This window comes from Strongylocentrotus purpuratus, unplaced genomic scaffold (assembly GCF_000002235.5).
Source record: "Strongylocentrotus purpuratus isolate Spur 01 unplaced genomic scaffold, Spur_5.0 spur5_scaffold_3, whole genome shotgun sequence".
Lineage (NCBI taxonomy): Eukaryota > Metazoa > Echinodermata > Echinoidea > Camarodonta > Strongylocentrotidae > Strongylocentrotus > Strongylocentrotus purpuratus.
In genome coordinates, this window is record NW_022145609.1 from 5,442,991 (window position 1) to 5,457,721 (window position 14,731).

At 35.7% G+C, this 14,731-nt stretch overlaps 1 protein-coding gene across 6 annotated transcripts in view; it reads left to right on the plus strand.

The window, feature by feature from the left end:
- The first annotated feature begins 12,861 nt into the window (after nt 1-12,861).
- The window catches only part of LOC590093 (microtubule-associated serine/threonine-protein kinase 1), a 74,773-nt gene continuing 72,903 nt past the window's right edge, over nt 12,862-14,731 (plus strand). For 3 of the 6 annotated variants that reach the window (XM_030996501.1, XM_030996506.1, XM_030996502.1), the window contains exon 1: nt 12,862-14,266. In XM_030996501.1, coding sequence (XP_030852361.1) covers nt 14,180-14,266 — 87 coding nt within the window. In that variant the 5' untranslated portion in view covers nt 12,862-14,179. The remainder of the gene's footprint in view (nt 14,267-14,731) is intronic. The other 3 variants (XM_030996504.1, XM_030996505.1, XM_030996507.1) reach the window with 2 other exon arrangements.

A 14,731-nucleotide genomic window follows, 5' to 3' on the forward strand; every position in this document is an offset into this window, starting at 1 on the left:
AAAAGCAAGAAAGATGCTAAAGAACAACCTTCCCCCTTACATGATAGATCATATCTTTATTTTCAATGCATCCATTTTCATCTACTTTCCATCTTTATATCATATCTTTTTCTACGTTGATGATATCACGATATCATGAAAACTTTGATATAAAATCCTTTTGGGAATTACACTGTAGGTCTCCACTCTCCAGGATCATCTCGTATGTTTGTATTGTCAGGCATAGATTTAGCTGTTCTTTAGCTTCAGATTATCATTTGTTTAGAGCCAAAAGGGCATTAAGTAATATCGTTTTACATAGACTTAGAGCTCTTCAGCTCCTAAGCAAACGATGATGATGTATTAAGGCTGTCACTAACGCCATCAAGGCAGCAAAATTTTATGAATAAATTTCCAATCATTTCCGACTTGTTATTCCAATCATCTAATCAATCTTTCCTTAACTTGTCCGTTGTCGTTAAGCTTCTCCCTGGATATTATTTTCCTCTTCGTCGTTTAATCTGTAATCCTTGCCCTGAATTTTGTTAAAGGTAAAACAGAAAGAAGAAAAAAAGCATAATAATGACTTTACCGATATCGATGTAGATAATACATTGTGATAGATTCATTTTATTCACAGGAAGACTTGAGGATAAAGGCATATAAGTTTCAATGAAAAGAAAGAAACAAAAAACAAAAACAAGCAAACAAATAAACAAAAAGGTAATCCACAATCTTGGGATGAAATCTTATCCTGTTAAAGTAGACATGCAAGTAAGAAATCAAATGAAAATGTGTACATATATTTGTTGATTACCAATGTAAATTGCAGGGATAATGAATAAATTCATTTCTCACACTCTTTCATGTTTATTTCTAAGAAATACCAGTATCAGACTGAAGATACCTTTAATCAAATTAGGCCTTTTTGGTATTCTCAAAACTATGTTATCTACTGTAGATAAGCCATGAAAGATAAGGCTCAGAATCCCTGTTCACAGAAAAGATTAAGCATCACAAAAATATTGCTAGGATCCGTACTTAGCAATTTGTATTCTCTGTGAAATATGACTGTCATACATGTAGGTGCTGTGATTTATTAATGAAAACAATTGGAATGAAAAAGGGAAAACTAAAACCTTGCCGAGTGCTCACAGTCGATATGGCACTACAGTAGGCCTTGCTCCACTGACGTCAGTACCTCTCACAGGTGCTCACTGTGTATTGGTTAAAGCAACACATTCAAGCAGGTCTATCTATGCGCACGGAAGGTTGTATGAGGTAAGCTGCTGCTAATTTAATTGAATTGATACAATGATATGGAAAGCCAGTGTCCAGCCCTTACCTATTTAGAGGTACTTTCATTTGTTTTGATGTTGTATTATTATATATTTAAGTCTGCAAAAAGACTCTCTTTAAATTAGGAAAGTGCATAAAGTGGATATACTTCCAAAAACAAAATTATAAAATTGATATTTCATTTATTGACCAAATGTTGTTATTTTTGATAGGATGTACAATAATACTAAATTAAATTTATGATAGGATAACCTAAAATGCACAAGTATATGGACTTGCTGAGAAATCTTGGTGCTTTTTTAAACACCATATTGAAAACAAAACAAATAAACAAAAGATGAAAACAAACTCTATTAAAGTACTTAGTTTTTATATAAGATACTTGTGACAATAGAATGATTTCAGTCTATATACACAATCTACATGTAGATATTTCCTTTAAAATACTTGGAACACACCTGTATACAGTCATTATCATAATATTTCTTGTTGAAACCCTATGGAGATAGTGAGAAGGCCTTCTTCCTGTTAGCCCCTGGTCAAAGCAGCCATCCATCCATCTTGGATGGAGAGCAACATGTGCATATATGACAGCTAAAGGTCATTTGAATCATCGGCCAAACAATACAATACTAGCTGTAGAAACAACAACACCATCAAAAACATTGTCCTGGAGGCTCTCTGCTTTAGTATTAATGGCGATATTATTATGTTTCGAACAGTTTAGTTTAGATTGTATGGACAGTTGTGGGTCAAAAGCGATGTAATTGCTAAAGCAGAGAAATTAAGTCATGTGTACTTGACCAGAACTTGTTTATCAATGCCATTTGCATTGAACCTTCATTTTGAGAATATACTCTTAATATAATTCATTGTGAATTGAGCTACTCGTAAACATGTACATACATGTACAACTGTACAGTTGAAAACTAAATTATTCATACCCTTGTAAATTTGATGTTTTTGTGTTTTCGTAACTTTCAAGATCTTTGTTTTGCTTTATAGCATCCAAACATGCAGTAGCATGATACATGTAGCAACATAACTACATTATTGTCTAAATACATAACAATAATAATCTTTGCCCTCATTCGATACCAATGTGCAATGTCACATCGAGATTGTACCGCACGTTCTGATTGCTGTCAGGTCTATATAAATTGATTCAGATCTTGTGATAATAACCTAATTGGTATTGTTAAATTCTAAATGAGATTAACATTAACATTATGATGAAGTGATACTTGGTATTTAAAAAATCTAAATGAGATTAACATTATTTTATTTACTCAGAGTTACTAATGATATTATGTTGTTAAAATTCTGGAGAGAGATTTGTGTGTTTTGTTTTGTAAAGCGCCTTGAGTAAATTAATAGATAAGTGCGCTTTATAATATATTATTATTATTAAGATTATGATGAAGTGAAACTTTATTTGTATACAATTCTATTTATCCTGTCATCATCTATTCATTTATCGGGGGGGGGGGGGTGTCACTGTTGCCCTTTGTGTATTGTGTATTGTGAGGTATGCATGTAACTTTAGTAGTAAAAAGTTGAAATATCGTGGCCTCATACCTGAATCTAATCTGTCATTCTGAATGTTCTGTCTTGGGTTAGATTTCTGAAATATATATTTTTCATTGAGCCCGTCTTTAATATCCTCCACTGAATATCACTTTACATCAAGTACGTGATGAGAACCAAGCTAGAATGATGGATGCCGTCTCCTTCCTTTCCCATTTTCTCTTCAAAAGCATCTCTACATATTGACCCATAACCATGGCAACCCTGACAGGGACATCTCATTGGAATTCTCCCTCCCTCCTTACTTACCAACTTTGTAAGTTCTCCTGCGTGTGAATAAATCAGCAATATGTATGCAATGCAGCAGTAATCTAAGCAAGGGGATAGGATGTTCGGTGCAATTTGTAATGTAAGTGCCGTTTGACCAAGGTTGCGTCGGTAGGACAAGGCGGATTACATGCTGAATCGCATCATGGGAAATGGTGTGATGGTTTGAGCGGGGTCTTTGTTTACGGAAGAAAGGTTTAGCTCAGTTATGCAAAACTGCATCAGCGTCTTTTTTTTCTTTCTTGGGTAATGGAACTTCTGGAAGTCTCTTGTTGTGTCAAATGCTATTAAGGGTATCATATCCAAGGTACACAGCAGAAATAAAGTGTACATGTATGTTTACATGTTGCTAACAAGTTTGATCAGGGGAAATTTCATTCCATTCTTTATTCCATCATTATTGTATTTAAGCTGATGTTCTTTCTTAGTTAGTCTTTTAAAGGAAATTTGCAGTAGATAAGTTGAGAATGCCATGTTAATAATATAATGTTCATGTACATGTACATGTACTGAACATGTACTTTGAACACAATTTAGATTCATTTTGGACTTTGATGTTAGAAAAAATGATAAAAGGGGTGAACCTTTTTATTAAACCAAATGTGCAATATAAAATTTGAAGATAAGCACAGCTATTTTTGTGTGTAAAAGATTCTTCTTGAAACTTTTGTTTTTGATACTAAAATATTGTCAAGATACATGTGGCAATTGCAAAATGAAAAAAGCAATAACAAAAATGAAATAATGGTACTAAAAAAAAACAATACAAATTAAAATTTAAAAGGACAGTACATGTACAGGTTTTATAGATCGACACATTCTTTTTCTATATTATATACTTTAGCACTAAATTAATGCCTTTCTGGATCTGAGTGGACAATGTAAAATCATTGTATGAAATGTATTGCTGTTGGTAAATAAATCAAATCAAATATATTAATTGCTATTGTGCACTGCATCATGGGGCACTGCAATTTCACAGAGGTTTGTACAAATCTATGCATGTACACAACTGTCTGTTAACTTAATACATGCCTGTTCCTCATAGCAATTTACAGAAGGATTTTAACTTGTTTCAAAGTGTTATGAGCAGGCCTGATAATAACTCGATTTTAATCAGTTTTTTTATTTACTTATTTTCTCCAGATTTTTATATTTTTTTCCTGATTTATTCCAGATTTTGTTCTTGTGTGTCCCTATTTTACCCTGATTTTTCCCTTATCGTCTCTCTTTTTTTAATTTTTTTTTTTTAGTGCTCACTATCACCCCTATATGAGATGAGTTATCATCCTTCTGGCTCCAAATAGAGGCTGTGATTAATATTTCAGGAAGGGATGAAACAATTTAAAAAAATTAAAAATTCCTTCATAAAATCTCCATATTTTTCAACTAAAACCTAAAATCAAAGAAATCAAATGAGTCTTGGGCTTTAAGAAATCACATATTTATGCTTTTAATATACAAAGTTGTGGATTGTCATAAAGCTCGACTTAAAAATAAAAAGGGAAAGGGCAAAAACATGAATTGCACAATCAAAGAGAAAAAAGGGTAGATTCAATAGTGGAAGCGATTATTACAGTAATGATAATATATATAACATTTATTAGGGGCTTAATATGGGTGTTTCTAAGCGCACCATTGTCTGACTTAAAATTACCAACCAAAATTTATAATACACACAAAAAATATACATCTGTTCTTTATTCAATGAATCATGCATAATAACAACAATATAAATGAGATCAAACATAAGGTCAAACATAAGGTCAAACATAAGATCAAACAAACAAAGAATAAGATGGTGTGCACCTACAGTAGTATAATCTAAGAGAAGTGGAAATACACTTCCTGTTTTGTGTACATGTACATGTAATGTACATTGATACTATCAAACACTATTACATTTTTTTTAAAAACTTTATGGGAAATGATATGTCTTTATCATTCTGTTATTCACACTTATTAAAGCCTTATTACTTTGCTAGATACATCTGATTTGTTGATATGTATTGTGTCTCTTTATGATTGTAGCATACTACAGTTTTCTGGTCGGTGATCGCTTAGAAGTGTGTATTTAAAGACATAAGGAGATGAGGACTCCTGAAACACTCGTTTTGATTCATTCACTGTATTTGCCTCTTCTCAAGGGAATATACGATATGATGAACTCTCTGTTTGTCTAGATTTCAATTGATATGCTGCCCTCTATCAATAAGAAAGAAACATTTACATAGTACTGCTCTGAACAACTGAAAATTAGCATACACCTGTATGAAGACGCTGCCTCAATCGAATCATGAAATATAAATGAAGACTGCCCTCATGTGGCAATAATGCGAGAAGGTGAGTGCGAGTGATCGTACTATGATACAAAATGCTTGCCACTATTCTTGAACACTATTTTTGCCAAAGATTATTATGCAGAGTTTTGATCTTTTATAGTTGTTGGTTGTTGTTTGAAAGCTAGTCCAGTAAATATATTTTGGAGACATGTGTGATAAAATATATCCTTAGAAGAAAATTTTTGTTTAAATTCTTATTCTTTGTGTACAAGAGGAATCGCAGGACTGACAACTTAATTATTGTATAACCTTCTTTTCCCTATATCATTGTTTGGTTGTTGTTTGAAAGCTAGTCCAGTAAATATATTTTGGACACATGTGTTATAAAATATATCCTTAGAAGAAAATTTTTGTTTAAATTCTTATTCTTTGTGTACAAGAGGAATAGCAGGACTGACAACTTTAAATAATACTTGTATAATTTTTTTTGTCCCTATATCATATTTCTCACCACCTTTGATATATTTATCTCCTTTTAAAAACAGGATTATATGTTGAATTAATGGATGGGTTTCCCTTTATTTGAAGAGGAAGAGAGAAAGAGAGAGAGAAAGAAAGAGAGAGAAAGAGAAATGAAAGAGAGAGAGAAGAGAGAAAGAAAAAAAGAAAGAGAAAGGGAAAAAGAGAGATATATTTATCTCCTTTTAAAAACACGATTATATGTTGAATTAATGGATGGGTTTCCCTTTATTTAAAGAGGAAGAGAGAAAGAGAGAGAGAAGTGAGAAAGAGAGAGAAAGAGAAAGGGAAAAAGAGAGATAGAGAGAAAGGGAAAAAAGAGAGATAGAGAGAAATGAAAGAGAGAGAGAGAGAGAGAGAGGGAAAGAAAAAGAGAAAGAAAGGAAGAAACAGTGAGAGAGAAGGGGATGTGATAGTCCGGTCTTTTTTAAGGTGATAGACAGACTGCAGAAAATTATATCTGCATAATAAAGACATAAAAAGGAGATGGAGGAAGTTATATATCCGGCTGTGCACGATCTGCAGTCAAAAGAAAAAGTAAGGCGGAAGGGTTCTTAACCCATGAAAAGCCTTACAGCTGAAGCAGCAAGTACATCTTGTGAATAGGCTTACCGTACGAGTCCCTCTTTTATGCAATACTTCTCTTTATACGCAAAGCCTAGACTCCTGGAGTCAAGGCTAAATGTTTATTCATGTTCAGTTCTGCATTGATCCTGTGCACAAAGCGAATATTGATCTTTTCTTTCCACAAGAAATTAGAAATATGCCCCTTTTAGCCAGCCGGAAACCTTATATCCTTGAGCGAGGATCTTATTAGCAATGTTTAATGCTGTCTTCTGTTGAAGTACATTTTTTATGTTCATCCATCTTGCCATATACTTCCGTCTTGATAATTATTTCTTACTTTCATCTTCATTTTCTTGTAAGTAGGAGATAAGTATCTTTCTATAATCCTCTCTATCATTTTCAAGTCCACATCAAGAAAAATATTCTGAAGATATTACATTTAAAAGGTTCACTTCAACTTTTAAATTAGTTTCTGAAAAGACCCTTGACAAATGAAATCTCATCTGTATTTATTACTATGTTTTGCCATGTTTAATAGATGTCTTATCCATGAGTTCTCTTGTCTGAATTATGTTTTTTTGAAGACATGCTTCTTATCATGAAAATAATGCTTCCTGTTTAAAAAAAAATAAGATGTTGGTTTTCTCGAACAAAAAACACAAAAAAGGAAAAACAAGTGATGATGTAAGTCATGAACCATGCCCTACTTCTGATGAAAATCACCCCTTATGTCTAATACAAATAATGGTATCCTCAAAAATTAAAATTAATGAAACACACCCTGTTCTGTGTAATGATAATAATTGTCCTTAGTGGAACAGAACAGAAACAGATCATGAGGTCATCATTGTCATTAGCAACCAGCTAACGCCACAAGTGCCACTGGTCAGTATTTTTCTGGACAATTAGAGACAATCTAACAATACCGCGTTCACACAGTGACCCTGCTAGCTGGTCATACCGTTGAGCAGTGTTCAACACAGCAAAGTTTTTTACATTGGTTATCGTAATGTTGAGTATTGATTGTACACCTACAATGGGTATAGTTTTCTAGCCACTGACTTTCAACGCAGCAATGTTTTTTTTACAACGGTTATCTCAATGTTGAATATTGATTGTACAGGTACAATGGGTATGGAGTCTTCTAGCCTATTCATGCATCATGGATCTTTTGAAAATTGATCTTTATTCTGTTCTTAGCTCTATTGCGTTATTGTTCACACATCTGACGTACTATCATCTCCAAAAGAGTCCCTGTCTCAGAGCTAGAAGGGACTAAAGTCTGTTTCAATGTATGTGTTAATGCCCTTTTGACTATGAAACAGATGATATTTAAAGGTTAAGACCAGTATTGGAAACGCCCCAATTTCAAAAAATGAAATGGAACCTCTCATTACCAATCATGTGAAAGAATATGTTTTGACTAATACATGATGATACAAAATTTGCCGGGAAACCGCCTACTAATTCATATATTTGGTAAATTTGTTTCTCTCATGGTCTGTGAGAGATATAGGGTAGTCCCATATACATCTTTCTGTGTATAGTGCTTGTAACTTTACAAAGAAAGGGCCAAATTTCTTATCATTTAGATGATTCCAGAACCTTGCAGATGCTAGATGCTAGATGATCAACCTTTTCTGATCGATTCCACAAATTTTCTTTCACAATGCAGTCGCATGACCATAACTGGTCTTTACCTTTAAGAAGGTGTATGAAGCATCAGTTCAGTAATTAGGCATATGTAATGAATTGGCATCGTTGTGTTGCAGTGGTGTTAATTTGTTATTCCTACGGGCTGATTTCTTCGTAATTGGTCGCTTGTTTTTCGCAGGAAATGAGGGCATTGTGACTTTGAGTGTGACCAGAGGCCAGTGCACTGTTTCTCTGCTCTGCCAGGTTTTGGATGGACAGTGCATATGTACGAGGAGGCTATTGTGAATGTCAAGTGTACCACCTGTCCCTGATAAAAGTGATTTGAATGAAATTATTTAAATTAAATTTGACAGTAAACTGATTTGCACTCTTGAAAATTAAGAAATAATTTGGTATCCTGAATGCTTATTAAAGAAAAAACTGAGAAAAAACAGTTTTGATGGGTTTAAATTTTGTTTGTTTTGTTGTGTTTTCGTTTTTGTTATTATATTTTAATACATCAGTAAAAGTTTCACCCCAAATTTATGAAGTGCTAGTAAGGTATCACAGATACCTGTACTTGTGTACATGTAAGGCGACTAGGGTCAGTCAAAGTGGGTCTATGCTTTTTGTGAGCATAATTTTTATGATTTAGTGCTTCAATTATTCGTGCAAGGTAGTAACAAAAATTAAAGGCAGGAATCCATTGATTAGGAAATTACCATGACCACAGCCAAATTCACCGTATTTACAGGGTTCTTGTTAATAGCCGGCAACCGGCTATTTTTTCCGGCTGTAACGGCAATCGTAGCCGGCTGTAAGCCTCTCCAAAAAAAAAAAATAATAATACAAAAATCACATCATATTCGGTCAAGTCGCTATCTCAAATTTCTGTTATCACAAGCTTCACGAAGACACGCTTTCATAGCGCGGGGTTGTGAAAACGGTCGTAAAGAAATGAGATGAAACGTCTCCGAAACGATCGTAAAATAAAACCCTATTAAAATATGGACTTGCGGCGCGGCGCACGCGGGGGCTGAGCTATCTAGTATATGCCCAGTGCGCCAGAGCCTAGCGCAGGCCGGCAAGCTAGCTTACGCAAGAAAAGCGCGCGTTGTGAGCCGAGCTGAGCTAGCTGAGTAAATTTATCTCCGAGATCGCACGCCAGTCGAATTAAAATGGAATCGAAACGGCAGACATCGATGTCTTCCTTCCTTACTACAGGGTTCGTACACTTACACATTTTAAAAATTCCATGACTTTCCATGACTTTCCAGAGCAGGATAATGTAAATTTCCATGACCATTTTCAATGATGAACATGTCTTAATCTAAAGCGTACAACTATACATCATCGCAATACTAGGAAGCAAATTACAAAACTGTAAGGCGCACCCTATTTCGAAGATAAAAAAAAAAAAAATCTAAAAAAAAATCTGAAAAAAAATCTGGAAAAAACAACAACATTGTTACTAGACCTAGGTCTAACTTAGTTCACAAGCACTTCAACTGTGCCTTGTATAATGAAAAGTAAAAGTATTTTTCGAACACTGAAATAAGACGTGATCTGATCTGGTTAACAAAAAGCCACCAAAAAAAAGCCAACATTGGTCATTTTGTTAACATCAGATCGGCTCTTATTTTAGTGACAGCGTTCGAAAATACTTTCCTTTTATTACGAGGCACAGTTGAAGTGCTTGTGAACTAAGTTAGACCCATTTAACAATGTTGTTTTTAAAACTAAAGATGACAGAATTTTCCTCCGAGTCCAAACAGAAATGTGGACAGGCTAGTTTTCACGTGGTGATTCGTTATCCCCTGTGTAAGTGAGCTTGCATCATACAGGTGAGTGAGCTGGAGACACGGGAGAGCTTCGGCCGGCAAAGTCCTTGTGACAGGGCATAATTTATCGAGACTGAAGAAAAAAAACTGGAAAAAAAACTCTCTTCCTTTCAAATTTGGAACGTAGTTTAACTTCAAATAGTAGATCCTATTCTTTATTTGCATTATGTAATTCATGTTGAGACACAGAGATTTTTGAAACCACTAAAAAGTAGCATTTGAGGACTCAAATATCCTGTACCTGACTATATAAGGCCCATCCCCGACTTTGGATATTTTGCTGAGGGAAAAAAAGTGTGCCTTCATTGCGGACGTTGGGGAAAGCAGCAACCACGAGGCTAGGCTAGCTAACTACTGGCTGTATGCTCGCGCTCGAACAATGGACGCCAAATGTATATCAAATGCGATTCAGGGTTGCGATATTCGAGTAAAGAGCAACACAATTTTTAAAGGGGTTCTTCAGAAAACACGAGTGGCTCATGATACATAGTTATTTACGTTTAAATTATTGTTTCATGAATATTCTGTGGTAAAACCCCAGGGTAAAACACCTTCATTCAAACTTTTAATCAAAATCAAAGCACAAGCTCGATCAAAAAGTAATCGTACAGCGTGCATCCAGCATTCTTGTATGTACACACACCGGCACCACGCACCGCACCTGTCACTGCAAGTCATTCACGCCCACAAACATCTTGCATACAGTATGAAAGACACAATAGACACGGTACCAGTAGGTCCTAAAGATATTGCGTGTTACGAAAAAGGTCCTGTGAACCACAGATTTTACCAAATGTTTTTTCCTTTGTTCACAAGACAAATTAAATGCCATTTTAACAAACATCTTGAAAAAAAAAGATTTTCCCTGACTTTCCAGAAGAAATGGATGAATTCCCTGACTTTCCCTGACTTTTTACTTCTGGAAAAAACATTTTTAAATTCCCTGACTTTCCAGAAATTCCCTGACCCGTAAGAAGCAACGTACAGGTAAGTTTTTTATTTGAAATGTAAATAATAATGTAGGCTAAATTATAAATAATACCGGTAGTAATAATGAGTGTGAAACTGTGATTGATTTGGCGATGCACGATTCGATAACGTATTCGTAACACCCCCAGACCCCTGTGACAGCTGTCACATACCTGCAAACCATTTACCAATCCAATTTTGTCATATTTTTTTTTATGTGTGTTCCAATTTTTTAATTTTTTATCGCAAACGATTTTCTTCACTGACAAGGTCCTGTAAACGTCAGTTAACCGTTTTTGCCCAGGACTACCTTGTATCATTATCATGTAATTCAAAATTGTAGATTCATCACAAATATGATTGATTTATCAGAAACAATAATGGAGCATTTTCATTTCATATTGTATATCATATGAAAAGTAAGTTATTCAGCCAAAATATTCATGATCTTTATCATTAAACTATGGCTCATACAGTGTGGTCATATCTTCAAAAATAAGGCTAAGATAGCACCAGAGAGCATCTAAAACCCTAAAGCTTCCAGGGCCCTTGGGCGGGCCCTGGACCCCGGCCGCAAGGGACTTCGCGCTTCGCGCTCGTGATGTGCGCTTTGCGCACATGGTGATGTGCGCTACGCGCACAGAGATTTTTCTTTTGCAATTTTAGTAGCCTCCTGTAAATCATAAATAGCCTGCTATCAGAAAAATTAACAAGAACCCTGATTTATGAGATCTTAAACTGTAAATGGTTTAAAGATGAAGTTGAGTTCTGGTCATGCGATTGCATTGTGAAAGAAACAGTGTGGAACCGACCAGAAAAGGTTGATCATCTAGCATATAAGAATTTGTGTCTATTGCAAAGTTCTGGAATCTTCAAAATGATAAGAAATTTGGCCAAGTCTTGGTAAGGTTACAAACACTGTACACAGAAAGATGCATATGGGACTACACGAACACGTGGCGTAAAAAGCTGACCCCGATTTTTACGATGTTACATGCATATTTAGAATATGAAGGCATTTGAAGAGCCATGCTTTTCAGGGAACATGTCTTAAAGGTATTACAAAGTTTTGGTATGAAGTCATGAATTTGGTTAAAATGAACATGTTGGAAGCATATATGCGATTTTACAATATTCAATGATCGTTGTCGCGGTTGAAATCGAGTCTAAAGTGATGAAATTCTAAATAATAAACTCTTTATGTTGTATAGCGCCCTCTCAAGACTGATATTACTTTAGATTTTAAACAATGTTTCTTGACTACAATCGACCGATTTGCTATTTCCGTTTGGAAATTATATACCAGAACAGCATATTCTGAGATTTTCATGGTCACAGCTACCATGGAATGGCCTTAGGCGCTATTTGAAATTTACCGGGAGCACCGGTAAATTTTAGTTATTCAATTTGCTCGAAAGCAGAAGTGTTTTAGGGGCTAACATTTTAAGTGCTTATAATTCATCCACAGGGGCATCCATATATATCAAACATTTGAAGAATTACTATCCATCCAATTTCAGAATTTCCCAAAACTTTGTATTACCTTTAACTGATGTTCTTCCACACTTGCATAATAAGAATGAGTAATGCTCACAAATTATTTTTCACCTCTTCCCAGAACTCAACCTTCTCTTTAAACTGTAAATGGTTAATGGGAGAGAAAACTAGGCCATGAATTTGGTTGAATGAAGCCCAATTAGCACAAAACAGTGAGGGGTTTTAGCAGGGCTCAAAACAAGCTTGTCAGCACCGTGGCCATGAATTAAGTTGTATGTGTGATGTAATAGGGTAATCAGACCCATTATCTCATTACACATCAAGCCACAAAGCACACATTAGCAGAGAGATAGAAGGCTGATATGAGGAAACCCATTCTAAGGATGTGATTAGGAAAGAACCGGTGCATGTACATAGCTTTAAAAGTTCACTTCCATTCTCTGCGATGCTGAGCAGTGAGTGAGGCAGTCTGCTGGTGTGCGACGGTGGCAGTGCAGAGGCGGTGGTGTAGAGTGTCGCTTATCCTTATTATGTTCTGCGGAGGACTGGCATGAACACACAGTGGATTGAATGGGTGACTGACTGACTGATGTCAGTCAATCGGTTTACAGACTGCATGCATGTTGAGTGGGAGTAGGTTGTATAGGATTAGGTTACATCTATCAGCTGGTAGTTGCTAGCTAGCAGTGGGTTTTCATTCTGTCTGGGAACCCTGGCCCTGCTGAGAACAGGATATTCGTTAACCTTGACTGCAGCCAGGTCTAGTGTTGCTGAGCTGAGATGACTTTGTTTTCATGTGTACTGGGAATGCATTAGAGGCTCGCTGGCTGTTATGGTATCAGTGTGGTTTACTGTCCATGGTTTTAGGTTACATTATGTTATTGCGACAAGATACGTTTGATTCAAAATTGAATTTTGAGGACAGTTTGCCAGTTCACATTACACTTTTGGAGAGTGAAGTTTGAAAGTTGTGCCAGTCTCTGTTTTGATATTTTAAAAAATACAATTGTCATTGTCATTTTTGCAACGCAGTTAAACTGGTGGCTTAAATGCAAAATCTTCTCTAAGTTTGTCGTCTTGGGTGAAAGGCTTGCGTCATCCAAACTAATGAGTTCACCTCTGCTGCCTCCAAAACAAGATGGAACCCCACAAAGTGGGCACAGCTCCATCGTCTTGTGGTGACCTAGTGTCCATGAGGGGCATCCTTTGACAGTAATCAAAGAACACGTAGGCGTGGATCCTAGCTGGCTGTCTTCTTGTTTCTTCTATTCTTCATGTAAATGAGCAGCTGTAGGAGAAATATTCTTTTTATGTCTTTATGACGTCAGTCTGCTCTACTCTGCCAGAAGGTGGTTAGTCCATTGGGAAGGGACTCGACGCCCCTTCCATCAGCCTGCCTGCCAAGTGTCATCTCTGGAATAGGAGGAGAGGATATCTGCATACATGTGTGTGTATTGTGTGTGCATCATATTCTGAGGATCTCTGGTATTTCATGGACGTCGACGGTGAAGCTAGCTCGCATCGTACCATGTGTTTCATACATTGCATCCTGCTGACTTCGAGACAGACGGACAAAACATGTCATCGCTTGTGCATCTCTTAAATCCATCTCAGTCTGGCCTGCCTCCTTAATTTGAGGGAAGGCCAGGAACACGCAATTTTATTGACTCGAAAAGAGAGACAGTGCTTCAGGGCTTTTTTATGTTTCGACTTCAGTACAATTGAATTTTGAACAAGATGATGTCCGATTTGGAATGTGATGTCGTCATGTCTTTGGTCCAGCGGCGACCGCGGGCTCGAGCCCCATGTCATATCAACATTGTGGTAAGTGACTCTTTTTACATATATAATGCCTCTTTGGGCAAACTTGGTTCAATTTCCACACAAAAAAATCCGTTGACAATTTTCAGATATTTGTATATTAAAGATTCAGAATCCAAACAATTTTTTTTTTTTACAAGAAAATACCGGTAGTAGTATAAGCTGTAGTATTATATTTGTTTTGGAACATCAGAAATGTTGAGTATTACAGTCCTGTTCAGTAAAATGAATACCACAATATTATTACCATTAGCAGACAATTTTGTTTCCTTATTAAATAGCAATTTGTATCTTTATTAAGACCAAATTCAATTTACATTGTTATCTCTCATCCACCCAATATATTAGGACTTTGACATCATGCCTTTGGCTCAGGAATCCTTTATCACTTTTATAATTCTCACCTAATTTGAACAAAGAATAAATTTGAATGCAGTATTAAATATTGATGTGAATATAAGCCTAGAT